Source organism: Carassius gibelio, chromosome B15 (assembly GCF_023724105.1).
Source record: "Carassius gibelio isolate Cgi1373 ecotype wild population from Czech Republic chromosome B15, carGib1.2-hapl.c, whole genome shotgun sequence".
NCBI classification, from domain to species: Eukaryota; Metazoa; Chordata; class Actinopteri; order Cypriniformes; family Cyprinidae; genus Carassius; species Carassius gibelio.
In genome coordinates, this window is record NC_068410.1 from 6,016,653 (window position 1) to 6,030,901 (window position 14,249).

At 35.4% G+C, this 14,249-nt stretch overlaps 2 protein-coding genes across 5 annotated transcripts in view; one reads left to right on the forward strand and one right to left on the reverse strand.

Moving 5' to 3' along the window:
* Positions 1-14,249, reverse strand: part of LOC127972872 (sialoadhesin-like) — a 56,399-nt gene that overhangs the window by 34,723 nt on the left and 7,427 nt on the right. The window contains exons 2-9 of one of the 4 annotated variants that reach the window (XM_052576761.1): positions 10,221-10,261; positions 7,785-8,165; positions 7,412-7,699; positions 7,021-7,314; positions 6,672-6,780; positions 6,061-6,129; positions 5,911-5,929; positions 5,025-5,787 (exon numbers count right to left, since the gene is read on the reverse strand). In XM_052576761.1, the coding sequence (XP_052432721.1) occupies positions 5,725-5,787; positions 5,911-5,929; positions 6,061-6,129; positions 6,672-6,780; positions 7,021-7,314; positions 7,412-7,699; positions 7,785-8,165; positions 10,221-10,257 (1,260 nt within the window). In that variant the 5' untranslated portion in view covers positions 10,258-10,261 and the 3' untranslated portion in view covers positions 5,025-5,724. Of the gene's footprint in view, positions 1-5,024; positions 5,788-5,910; positions 5,930-6,060; positions 6,130-6,671; positions 6,781-7,020; positions 7,315-7,411; positions 7,700-7,784; positions 8,166-10,220; positions 10,262-14,249 lie in introns of those variants that run through there. The other 3 variants (XM_052576762.1, XM_052576763.1, XM_052576764.1) reach the window with 3 other exon arrangements.
* Positions 67-4,896, forward strand: LOC127972868 (B-cell receptor CD22). The gene is made up of 8 exons (XM_052576746.1): positions 67-191; positions 295-708; positions 1,403-1,726; positions 1,838-2,095; positions 2,228-2,491; positions 3,042-3,311; positions 3,579-3,839; positions 4,039-4,896. Exons 1-8 carry the CDS (start codon positions 155-157, stop codon positions 4,089-4,091), a joined length of 1,881 nt encoding a protein of 626 aa, XP_052432706.1. The 5' UTR covers positions 67-154; the 3' UTR covers positions 4,092-4,896.

Sequence of the window (14,249 nt, forward strand, 5' to 3'; positions counted from 1 at the left end):
ACACAAAACACAGAAAAACAATTAGAAGTAATTACCAAATTGAAACTTTCGGCATGCAAGGATGAAAAAATAAAATAAATAAAAATAAAAAAGGAAGGAGAAACAAACTGAACAGAATAATATAACTGTATTTATTTAATTAGCAGCAGACAGAATGATGATTCCTGAAGGGATTCCTCTGCTTCTGCTTGGTATGAATTGTCTTTATTATATACTGAATGCAGATTTTTGTAAATTATTGTCCTAATTTATCGATATAAACTGAAAGTGTGACTGATGTTGTTTTTCCGGCAGTTCTTCTTATGGGCTCCTTCACTGGCTCAAACAATGAACTAATAAAAGTGCCTGAGAAAACAGAACAAATTGATGAAGGATCATGTGTGACCATCCCTTGTTCTTACAAAAAAACAAAGGATGGAAAATATACTCTGTTGTGGTTTAAAGATCCAGAATATAATAAAATATCACAAATTTTTGACGGGACTATTTTATACAGTAACACAGAAGAACGTCCCCAGTCGCCAGGTTACTCCAGCAGAGTGAAATACATCACTGATGAAACATCACAAGAAAACCAAAACATCTGGATCAAATGTGATTTAAGAATCACCGATCTTCAAACAAAAGATAGTGGGAACTACAATTTTAGATTTATTGTTTCCAGCAACATGAAATATATGAGTGCAGCTATGAATCTCAAAGTTACAGGTGAGCAATGATATTTAAATGGAATTTATCTTCAAAAACAAATCTTTCTTCATTTATTCACCCTCAAATCTAAACGTATTACTTTCTTTTTTTTTTTGATGGAACACAAAAAAAAAGATGTTTAGCAGTTCTTGTTTTTTTTTTTTGTTTTTTTTTTCAAACAACGAAACTGAATGTGAAAAATGTCTCCAAAAACTTTAAACAACCAATAATAAAACCCAGACTGTTTGAAGCCATCATGAAAATGCCACTGGTTCTCATGCATTTTATATATAACCAAATGTAATGCACTCCTCAGAGTGTTCTTTGTCTCCATGTCAAACATTAAATTTGTTTAATGCACAGCTATTTGTGGATTATCTTGCTTAGGGACATTGGTCACAATTGCAGAGGAAACAACAAAACTGCTGTGTTTTTTTTTTTTTTTTTTGATTTTTTTTCTTGCAAATATGACACACTTACAATTTGAACTTTTCTTCTTAGTACTGTGCAATTCTAAATTTATTTCTCGTAATTTTTTCTCAGAACTCATGCTTGAAAAAAGTCATAATTGTGAGGCAAAAAGTCACAATTATCTATTTTTTTCTGTGACAGAAATAAGCTTTCATAGGTAATAATTTAAGTTTTTTTTTTTTTTTTTGAGTAAAGTTTCTACCTTACTTGTTTTCACTCCTTATTGTTCTCCTGATTCCAGACAATCCTTGTAAGGTGCACATTGAACCATCAGAGCTGAAGAGTCCAGTCCGTGAGTCGGACAAATTAACTGTTCACTGTTCCACATTTGATTCCTGTGATCTTCATCCTGAGTGGCTCGTCCATACATCACGACAAAAGCAAAAATGGACGTCCTCCTCGTCGACTGATATGATTATAGAGACTGAAGAAGATAAAGAAGGCAGAAAGATCACCAAATTGAAGCTCAGTGTGACATGGAAGGATGACAGAAGGATTCTGTCTTGTCGTCGAGCGAAGAGTGAGGACAGCTGCCAGATCAGGAATATCACACTGTCTGTGGAATGTGAGTGAGTATATCATGTGTTTATGAACAATTACTGTATATTTAGTGTAAACAGTCACTGACTGAGCATTATTCACTCCAGTTGCCCACTTCATCTCGTTTCTTCTCTAGATGCACCTAAAGAGGTAAAAGCAACAGTGAGCTCTGAGGATGTGAAGGAGGGAGATTCTGTCACTCTCTCCTGCACCAGCAGAGGTCAGCCTGATGTCAGCTTCTCATGGTTCAAAAAAGAGACAACAGAAAAGTCTCAACAAATGTCTGACTTGAAACTAAATAATGTGAAACCAGAAGACAGTGGAGAATATTACTGTGAAGCTGAAAACAAGCATGGGACACAGGAATCAAATATCATTCAAATTGATGTGAAGTGTGAGTATAATGTTTTATGTAAACAGATACCTTTGAAGAACCTCATAACCATTATGAACTTCAGTACTTCATCTACTAAAATAATTTATTGTTAAATATGCATTTCTTGTGCCTGTGCACTGCATTATTCAGATGGTCCAGAGGGTGTCAAAGTGCAACCTGTTAACATTAAAGATCTCAAAGAGGGAGATGAACTGACACTCAAGTGTTTAGTCGAGAGAGGTAACCCAGCAGTCTATCAGTTCATGTGGTACAAAAATTCCCAAGAACAGAGTGAAACCAGCGAGACATTCATCATCAGTAAAGTTACTGAAGCGGACAGAGGATCTTACCAATGCCAGGCTGATAACGGGATCAGAACAGAAATATCAAATAACTTCACAGTATCTGTAAAGTGTAAGTATTTCTGTATAATATTTGTAGCACTTTATATATCTGCACCTCCAACAAACTAATAAAGTGATTTGGTTATTGTTTATAATGAAATAAATATTAAATCAAGCTCTTAACAGTCAGCTAATAAATTTATGGTAGTTAGTATTACTTCATGTCATTTAGAAAGGTTTTGCAAAATTAACTAATTTAAATTCTAATTATCAAAAGCATATTAGATTATAAATCTCTTCACATAAATATGTTACAATTAGCCTACATATTTCTAAAATAAAAACATTAATATTTTATTATATTAAACACATACAAAGCAGAAAGTTGAGGGAAAACAAGAAACTAAATAAAATAAATAAATACAATTCTATTTCATAAGTAATAATATTTTATTATTATTATTATTATTATTATTAATATTATTATTTTTTAAATAAAGTTTCAAGGACTTTTGAGAAACATGAGATGCTTTAATTTTACTTGAAAGGGACCAAACTGATATGACTTTAAGCATTAATTTTCCTAAATAATTTGAGTTTCATTTTCTTATATATCATAGATGCACCCGAAAATGTGACTGTAAGTGTTAAAGGAGAACAAAGATTTGGGAGTGAGCTGACCCTTACATGTGAGGCTCGCGCCGATCCTGCTCCATCCTCATACGAGTGGAAGAAAGACTTCAATGGCAAGTTAAAGACAATTGAACAGAAACATGAACAGAGACTACACTTTCTTTCTCTGGAAATCTCTGACTCTGGTCAGTACGCCTGTATTGCTCAAAACTCCATTGGAAAAACAGAATCTCCATTAGTAGAGATCAAGGTGAAACGTGAGTACTTATTCTACTAGTTATTTGACACACTATAGATTTTTGTGACAAAATAAATAAATGCTTTTTGGCTTTTCTGACAGATATAAGATTGTACAGTGTTGTGTGATTAGTTTAACTAGTCTAATGAATGAATTTTGTCATTATAACTGGGTTAATATCACAATGTCCAAATTTGTCATTGTATAAAAATAAATCAAATTGTCATTGCTTTCCATCTACCAGATATTGTGAATATATTCATGTCCTTTTGCCGGTTTTCTATAGATGTTCCAATCATAAAAATTGTCCATAACATGACAACATTAACTCAGTGGAATTGGGAGTTTCCGGTCTCTCTGACCTGCAGTGCAGATGCACATCCTCCTGCCGAGGTCTACAACTGGTACAGAGAGGAGGACAACGTGACCGTACTGTCAGAACATCAGAACTTCACTGTTCAGCCTCAGAACCCAGGAATATATTACTGTACAGCAGCCAATGCTATCGGAGAATCACGATCCGAAAACATCATGTTATTTATTGGCAGTGAGTATGAAATAACACATATTAAATATATATGTTCCAAATGACTCAAACTGGAATCAATTATTAGCTGCATTAAGCTAGAAATTCTTCTGCCAGACTTTAGACATGACCCTTTTCTACAACTGCCTCTTTGGCATAACCATGATAACCAAGCAAATTTTTTTTTTTTGTAAACTAATATTTTAATGATATCTGTCAGGGTGTAGGATAGTTTTCTGCTCATCACTCCATGGAACCTTTATGAAAGCATAAAAATACTATGGTATGTTTAAAGATTTTTAGGAAACATGCTAAGTTCACATAGGCCTACTTGTTTCTCTGAAAAACAATGCTACAGCCAGTTATTCTACTTTGAATCATGTGAACCTGCTTATTTACATTTACAGTAAAGACTCCAGGTCGCCAGTTGGTGTAAAACACCTTTTTCTAATATTTTTAAATTGTACTGCAATACCTACATCAACCACTAGCTGTTAATATTTCTTACTGCACATAAAGGTACAATTATACATGAGCACATTGTAAATGCATGATTAAAGTAAAATGCTTCCACACTTTGTATTTTTTTTTTAAGTGGTTAACTGGGTAAATGTATGAATTATGAAATAAAAACAATGTTTTGATCTATTGAACACAAAGTCCATATAATATAAGTCTGTATAATGTTGTTTCAAAGGGAAAATATTATATAAATAATGATTCTATAAGTGTGCCTTCTACTCATTCACTTTTTATTTTTACAGTGAGTTGCTGTTACATTAATATATATAGTACTATTGATTAAAAATGTATTAATTTTGTAAAAAACTATTTCGTTATGTATCAATGAACCATATATTTGTGTGATCAATTCTTGAGTAGATAATTGAAAAAAAAAATGTTGTCTGAAAATGTAGTTTAACTACATTGTGTGAAATGCAAAAACATTGCTATGCATTTTTTGTTTGTTTGTTTTTGTTTGTTTGTTTTATTAAACATTTGTATTTGGGACTGCTGAACTGCCAATCTGATAACATTTAAATGCTTGCATAAATCTGTGATTAAAAATAAATAAATAAATAAAAAGTCTCCTGGGCTCAGTGATTTCAAGAAGGAATTGCACCACCAAGTTTGTTATAATATGAGAAGCAAATAATTGTTCACATATAAAATAATTTAATATAAAACTTTAATTGGACACAAAAATATAATTGAATCATATAATCATATACAAAAATAGCAGAAAATAAAATAACAATCTGCATAATTTACAGATGTGACACTTGACCACAAAACAAGGCATAAGGGTCTTTAATTGAAAGATTGAAAAAAAGATTTAATTATTTTTATTTTATTTTCATTATCTGAAAGTTTTCAGCTTTAGGACAATATTTAGCCATGATACAACTATTTGAAAATGTATAATCTGATGGTAAAAAAAAAAAAATCCAAAATGTTGCGAAAATTGCCTTTAAAGTTGTCAATTTAAAAATAATAATAATAAAACATACATAATTGAAATGTACAAAATATCTTCATGGAACATTATCTTTATTCAATATCCAAATAATTTTTTGCATGAAAGAAAAATAGATAATTTTGACTCATACAATGTATTGCTGGCTATTGCTACAATATAGCCGTGCAACTTAAGACTGCTTTTGTGGCCCAGGGTTACATATATAATTCAGAGTGATACTTCAGATACTTCAGAAGGATTTTATATTCTAAAGATAAATGCATGTATTATAAAAAGTATGTTACATTTTGTGTTAGAAGGCATAATATCCTGATACTACATAATATGCATGACAAATGTTTTATTATTAATAAAGTCTGAAATTTTTGGTCTTCTTATAAACACTATAGTGAAACGCATTTTGGTTTTGATCGTGTAGCTTTTTCATCAGACATTTTCATAGATGTTGCCTACTTCCTCGTTGATGTAATCAGCTTCATAATCATAATCCTTATGGAATATTTATGAAATGAAAGTACAAAGCCAGACATCAGTAATTTTAGTAAGTAATATGTTAAAGAATCTATTTCCAGAGTGTAACACAGTAATAGCAGAAATAAACAATATACTCACTGAGTGGGATTTTGGATCACTGAGGTGCATGAGGGAAAATACACATTTATGTTGTTATTTCGTTACCAGGTAAATTTTGTTAATTTTGAAAAATGTAAATGCATAAAATTCACTTATTAGAAACTTATATGTCATTCAAAGTTGTTGTACCTCTTTGGTGAGGGCATTTGAGGTTTGGAGAAATGTTTTTTTCCTGACTCTGGACTTGCATCTTTTGACCTGGGAACATATGTTGTGTGTAAGAAAAAGAAGCTGATGCTGTAAGCTTTAATAATGCCTTTAACCTTTTGTTTCATTTCTACTTTATTTCCTGTGTGATTTAACCTCAAGTTTAATGTGTTTAATTCCTGACATTTTCAATATATTTTAAATAACTTTTACATTTAGTTACTGATAATTAAATATCACATAATCAAATATCAAAGACAGCGAATGCATAAAAAATATAGTGTAATTAGATAAGCATTGCTTGCTTTATGTCATCCAGTTAACATTTACACAGCCACATATGTTAAGTGGTATGGCAACTTGTATTAGACATCTCCTTTGTTCTCAGAATATACAACTAGCTTTTGTTGAAATGTGAAGTTATAAATAGATAATTTATAACAACGAAAACAGATAGAAAGAGACAAGTCTTTGAATATCATCTTCTCATTTCATTTACAACAAATTTATCAAAATCAGCAGTATTTTAGTTTATGAACAATGAAGATAAATTGGGGAATACCTGGCTTAAAGAGACATAAACAAAGAGTTACCTTTGTCTCTTCTTGAATATGACTACAACAAGGATACAAGCCAGAAGGAACACAAGTGATGGTGTTAAGATGTAAAGACCAGTAATCTTGAGTCCAATAAACACTGGGTCTGCATCATGATGAAAGAGGAATAACAATTTTTAGGACACAACTGATATTAAAACTAATAAAATAACTGATCTAAAAGGCAAGGCAATAGTGTAAGTATGAGCTACAGAAAAAACAAAACAAAAAACAAAGCACATTCTTCATTTTGGATTAGATTCACAAGTACAAGTACAAGAGAATCAGTATGATACCATATAAATTATGATATATTGGAGGGACAAAATGCTAATAAATTACTCACTTTGCACATTTAAGACAACAAATGACATAACGTCTCTTCCAGAAATTTTTGCCATACATATCAATTTCTTGCCATGGTCTTCTTTTGCTCCCAGAAAGGTTATGCTAGAATAGCTGATCTGATCTAAAGTAGAAAGTGTTTTGTTCCACTCTGTGACCTGCATGTTCTCATAGTTCCATGTGATGTTTGGATTCTCATTCTGGCAGGAATGGTAGACACTACAAGTGAAGTTCTTTGCGATGCCCTCGGTGACATCTCCCAGTTCAGGCTCAATCGATATGTTATGATGAACACCTGAAATTAAATTGAAATCTTGAAAAAGGTCAAACTGTGGCATTTAAACTGAACTTACAGCTAATATCACACAAAGTTCATGTTTGTGTGTACTCACATTTAGCACTTTTATCTTTTGTAGTCGTCACATTTATTCCACCATAATGTGTTACTGAACACTGAATAATCAAATATACTGTCTTTACGACACCTGTGCGTGTCAGAGTGCTTTTCCACAGGCCATCTTTAATATGCTCATTGTCTATTTGATCAGATCCTTCTATCCCGTTCAGAGTGATGGTTGGTTTACTGTATGGACACGTGTGGAAAGTTGAACATACTACTGTGATGGTGTCACCTGTCCTGTTACCTCCAAAAACTTTGATGCTCGGTTGCTGTGTACTTTCTACAAATACCAGAAATGTCAGAATTAAGCAACACACTCTCACAACTAGATCACGAATTAAAGAAAGAAAAAAGTATTTATATACCTTTGACAAGGATTGTGGAAGTGACATCATAAAATTTGTAGGTCCTATACCCAATGTTTTCAGGGTCGATCCATGCATATAATTTCTCCCCATGGTGGGACCATTCCAGATTTTTGATCAGCAGACTGCAATCCCTACTTGAGTTACTATATAAATCAGTTTTTCCTCTGAACATCTCAATGACACTGTCTGGATGCCATGGATCGTAAACTAAAGGATAACCTCTAGAGACATACTGATACCACACAACTCTACGTGGGTTTTTGGGTGGGTTTGATGTGTAGTTGAAAGAGCATGGTATGACCAGACAGGAACCTTGGAGACCATGAATATCTTTCGGCATTCTCACTTCCCATCCCAAAGCATCATAGAGCAGATCAACTGTGGGACAAAAGTTGGAGTCATTACATGTTCATTTAGGCTGGAAATTTTAGCATTTAATTTGTCCCATGTTTTTTTTCTGTTAATTCAGCACACTATAATACACTTTATAGTGAAAAAACTTTGTAGATTTAATAAGTGTCAATAGTAGATTCAGGTAATGTGACTGCTGTAAACATTTAGTTGAAAGCTGTTTGGCTGTTTTTATATGATTGTTAAATCTTGTCATTGCTGATTTGGTGTATAGTATTAGAAATGTATTAAATAAGTCATAAAATATAATGGCCATGAGTCAATCATATTTTTATACTGTGATTAGAAATAACGTTCTTTCCATATTGTCCAAGAAAAAAAAAAAAAGCACCATCTATATTCAAATGAAATTCAATGCGTGAGAGAGTTGTTCTTAGTCACAGTACTTGTCAATTATACAGCATTTGTTAGTCTGTCTAGTCTTCATTAGTAGGTGATCTGGATGTTGTAGTTTTTAGAAAGCCTCCATCATGATCTGTAGTCCTTTACCACCGCCAACTTGAGGCGACATATAATTCCTACTGTGACACGTGGCCCGAGCTCTCATCAGCGTCGCCCTGAAAACAGAGCAGACACACCTGCACCTGCTCATTACGGGCTGAGTGGTCACACCTGCAGCCCATCAGAACCGGGCTTTATAAGCAGCGTCATCGAACACAGAGGTGAGAGATGTCTCCAGAATACTCAGCTAACAATTCTCTGTGTTTCCCCTCCAGACAGCAGCGTGTGACCACCAGCCCGCTAAAGACACGGACCTCACGGACCCACACAGCACTGCGCACCAAAGTAGGAAGAGAAGGCTGAGCAATGAGCAGCGGAAACCCCTCACGTTGGCTATTTTTCCCTTACCTTGACCCTTGTGTCATGTGCTTCTTCACCCCGTCACACTGGTGGAGAATGCAGGCATTACAGTGAAGAAGTCACCGACCAGGGTCCCACTACAACACTGTCACCGTTCACTTGGTTTATTGAGGGATATTTTTTTTCCGGGCTTGTTTCTCACGTCCCCTTCCTGTTTCCCCAGGTGGCGCTCCTCCCCCAACGATGGAAGATCTGTTAAAGGTGAGCATCCACCAGCAACAGATTATGGAGCACATGGCCTCCCGATAAGGGGAAACGGAATGAGAGCACGCCGCCCTCCGCATGGCGGACGCCCCGCGAACTCTGCTACCTGACCCCCGAGCCCAGGCTACCCAACTCATCCTAAAGATGACGGCAAAGATGACAGCGTGTGACCACCAGCCCGCTAAAGACATGGACCTCACAGACCCACACAGCACTGCGCACCAAAGGAGGAAGAGAAGGCTGAGCACTGAGCACCAGAAACCCCTCACGTTGGCTATTTTTCCTTACACCACCTTAATATAATCCATGCTTCTGGGAACTTACCTTGACCCTCGTGCTTCTTCACCACGTCACACTACCCTTAACTTAACTCATCCTCGAAATGCCACACAAGACACACTATTTACACTGTAAAGGCTAATGTTTCTGCACAATAATGTGTTTCACTTTTTTTCAAAATGCTGGTCAATTTTCTTTTTTTTATCTTGTGAGAGTAAGGCATATAGTGGTATTTTTTGACTGCTGTGAATAAAGTGTATATAAAATTGTAGCCTATTATTTTTTATATATGATTTTGGTATTATCAATACTGAGCAGCCTAATGTAACACTTTAGAATAGGTAACACTTGTTAACTATTAACTACAAAATTTCCCACAATAAATTCTTAATTTGCTGCTTATTAATAGTTAGTCAGGTAGTTGTTAGGTTTAGGTATTGGGTAGGATTAGAGATTTAGAATAAGGTTAAGTAGAATAAGGCATTAATATGTTCTTAATTATCACTAATATATGGCTAATAATCTAGTAATATGCATGCTAATAAGCAACTAATAGGTGTTACCTATTCTAAAGTGTTACCGAAACTTCTGTTAAATTATATTAATAAACATATAGAAACATTTACTGCGACAGAACATGCCCAAAACATACATAAAAGAGGACAACATATAATATACCTTGGAAAAGTAGATGAAGTAGAAGTGGTGCTTTCATGTTCCTGGGTCAATACAGAAACAAAAATCAAAGTTAAATGTCAAAAATGGGCGAACTTCCAGCCTAACAATTTATCACTTCAATTGTAGTTTTGACAATAATTTATTTAAAAATAATGATGTAATAATAACACATTATTTATCATTCCTACCTTCTCAGTTTTTCTCTGCAGAGAAAAGGATAATAACCTTTTACCAAGAAGAGCAAAATATGAGAAGTGAGAGATAGGAGAAGCATATTTCAGACAAGTGTCCTCCACACCCACAAGGATGAAAAAAATATTTCTTAATCTTGTCATAGGTCATCACATCAAGTTGCTTATGCTGTGTGTGCACGCACGCCCTTCAGATGGGTTAAAAGCAGAGCATGAATTCTGAGTATGGGTCACCATACTTGGCTGTATGTCATGTCACTTTTATTTTTCCTCTTACCGTAGTTAAATACACATTAAAGGAGTGTTATTTAGCGCAGCTCTGGTTGCAGCAATAATTCAGGAAACACTAACGTTAGTGTTTTTTCAGCACCACCTGCTGTCAGTGATTGAATCTGCATTTTCATCAGAATCAGAAAGAGCTTTATTGCCAAGTGTTTACACAGAGAATACATTTTGTCAGGAGATTCCATTACAGGAAGTACAAACATAGTGCAAACACACATATAATTAAGGTAATAAAACTAATAATAAGAAATATTAATCATAAAATATTAATTTACTCAACATATGATGTTTTAGTTTTGTGCACTTGCTTTATGCTGCCTATATTTTAGTTTGTTTGTTCAAGGTTAATTTGGCCAGTAACGGAGCAAAATAAACATTTAATAAATGTAAAAAAAAAAGAAGAAAGAAACAAAGAAGAAGAACTATATAAATTGCCAACAAGGATGGGAATCGTCTCATTTGAGTGTAAAAAAAAATAAAATCCTGATCAGTGCATCCTTAACTGGAATAGTTAGACCGACCTGAAAGACCTGAAAATGCATGGTTCATTTCAGTTTTATCTTTGAACTATATTGAACCTATTTGTGCAAAATGGTTATTATTTATTATAATACAATGTTACAGTCAACAATGAAAACAATACATCTTATTGATTGATTGATTGATTGATTGATTGATTGTGGCAAGTCCTATGAAAATTTTGCCAGGCCAAGTAAAAAATAAAAAATAAACCACTGGCCGAACCGGACCAGTGGAAAATTTCCTTATTGTTAAGCCCTGTTAATACAATCAAAATAAGTGTCTTAACACTTGTACACAGATCTGTAGAACACATAGGTTACAGTCATGCCCACAAATATTGGCACCCTTGGTAAATATGATCAAATAAGGTTGTGAAAATTCATCTGTGTTGTTAATCCTTTTGATCTTTTATTTAAAAAAATTCACAAAAATGTATCATTTCATTGGATAATAAGAATTTCAAATGGGGGGAAATATCATTATGAAATAAATGTTTTTCTCTAATACTCGTTGGACACAATTATTGGCACCCTTTTATTCAATACTTTTTGAAACCTCCATTTGCCAGTTTAACAGCTCTAAATTCTCTCCTATAATGCCTGATGAGGTTAGAGAACACCTCACAAGAGATCAGAGACCATTCCTTCATCCAGAATCAGTCCAGAACCTTTAGATTCCCAGCTCCATGTTGGTGCTTCTCCTCTTCAGTTCACTCCTCTCATTTTTCATAGGGTTCGGGTCAGAGGACTGCAATGGCTATAGCAGAAGCTTGATTTTGAGCTCAGTGACCCATTTCTGTGTTATTTCTGAGGCTTGTGTTTGGATTATTGTACGGTCGGAAGATCCAAACATGACCCATTATAAGATTTCTAACAGAGTCAGTCACTTACTGATTTTTTATTTGTTGGTATTTGATAGAATCCATGATGCCATGTATCTAAACAAGATGTCCAGGACCTCCAGCAGAAATACAGGCCCACAACATCAAAAATACAGCTGTATATTTCATTGTACACATGGGATACTTTTTTTCTCTGTGTTCACCAAACCCATCTTGAGTGTTTGCAGCTAAAAAGCTAATTTTTTAGTTTAATCTGATCATAAAAGCCAGTCCCATTTAAAATTCCAATCATGGCTGATAACTGAATATGCTTTAGTTTGTTTTTGAATGAGCTAGGATAATTTTTCTTGTAACCCTCCCAAACAACATGTGGTGATGTAGGTTCTGTTTGACAATTTTTGTAAAGGTTTCCAGAGACTCAACTATTTTCTGCAATTCTCCAGCTGTGACACTTGAAGAGTCTTTAGCTACATAAACTCTCCTTCTCACCGCACATTAGGATGATATAAACACACGCCCTCTTCCAGGCAGTTTTGTATCATTTTCTGTTGGTGGGAAATTCTTAATTATTGCCCTGATGGTGGAAATGGGAATGTTTATTGCTCTAGTTCTTTTCTTAAAGCCACTTCACCGATTTGTGAAGCCCCAATATCTTTTTCTGCACACCATAAATATTTTCTCTGTTTTTTTCTCATTTTGATGGATGATTAAGGGAATTTGGGCTTTATTTTCCCTCCTCTTTATATTTCTGTGAAAAAGGAAGCCAGAGCTGGATGATTTCATGTTTATAATCATTCTAGAGTGCTCAAAATTGTGAATATGAATAGGAATATACTTCAGAGACATTTTACTCATAAGAATTTCTAGGGGTGCCAATAATTGTGTCCAACGAGTATTTGAGAAAAACATTAATTTCATAATGATATTTCCCCTCCATTTTAAATTCTTATTATCCAATGAAAGGATAAATTCTTGTGAATTTTTTTAATAAAAAATCAAAAGGATTAACAATGTAGATCAATTTACACGGCCTTTTTTGATCATATTTGCCAAGGGTGCCAATATTTGTGGGCATGACTGTACATAATGATATGTTAAAAATAAAAACTTAAAATATGTACTTAAAAAGGGATGACTTTGAATAGCATAACTGTAAAATTGTGAGGAAGTGTCACGGTGAATGCACCGTCTCCTGCTCGTCTCATGTTACGTCATGTTGATTGTTTCATGTTGGTGTTACAGCTCATTCCACCAGCCTACTTAATGCCCTGTCTTTCGTCTCTTGTTTGTCAGATCGTTGTTTGAGGTCCTCCGTGAATCTTGTCTGTGTTCCATCTGCTCAGATACGTTTGTGTCTTGTTCCTGTTCGGTCGCTATTGGATTAACCAGTCATCACACAGATTCTTCACCACCGCCTGCGCACTCAATCACCTCCTCACGTGTCGGTGCTGTCATCGAGGTCCCTGCGTCACCCACCATCATCCAGCCTGGCGATACTTCTCTAAATAAACATAATGTACTTGCAACTGCTTCCTGTCCTTACTACTAATGTGACAGAACGATCTGACCACCCATGGAAGCAGTTGGAAGAGTTCCTCAGCACCAGTGCTCAAAAGGATGGACTCTTAGGAATGGAATCTTAACGACACTGGTCGTGCTGTTCAGGTTTTGGTGGTGCAGGTGTCCGAGCTGACCCAGCAATTACAGCTTCTGCGAGCCCCCACTGTGCCGCTCACAACGCCCGTTCCTCCCACACCACCGGAGACCCCCTCCCAGCCGGAACCACGCCTTCCTATTCCGGAGACCTACTCGGGTGAGCTGAATTTCTGTAGAGCTTTCTTAACACGATGCAATATGCACTTCTCTCTTCAACTCAGGACTTTCTCCACTGAACAAGCCAAGGTGGTGTTTGTGTTAACACTGCTCACTGGGAGGCATTATGGTGAACGGCGGTGTGGTAGAATCAAGATCCATGCTGCGACTCGTTCCAGACACTCTCTGCCGAGATGAAGCGGGTCTTTGATCGAGCCGCTGCTGGGAGAGAAGCGGCAGGTAGGGCGAGCTCGGCTTTCCCGGGAGGAGAAGGAGAGGCGGAGGACCCTGGGTATGTGAGGTTTACATACCCTGGGTATGTGCCTCTACTGCGGGGGAACCGGTCATCAAGCCTGCATCTGTCCGGTAAAAGGCCAA

What these genes read in the sequence shown, in the direction of transcription:
- LOC127972868 (XM_052576746.1), top strand. Translation starts at nt 155, where the DNA reads ATGATGATTCCTGAAGGGATTCCTCTGCTTCTGCTTG. An exon ending in TATCACACTGTCTGTGGAAT is followed by an intron (nt 1,727 to 1,837) that starts GTGAGTGAGTAT and finishes TTTCTTCTCTAG; the next exon opens with ATGCACCTAAAGAGGTAAAA. An exon ending in CTTCACAGTATCTGTAAAGT is followed by an intron (nt 2,492 to 3,041) that starts GTAAGTATTTCT and finishes TATATATCATAG; the next exon opens with ATGCACCCGAAAATGTGACT.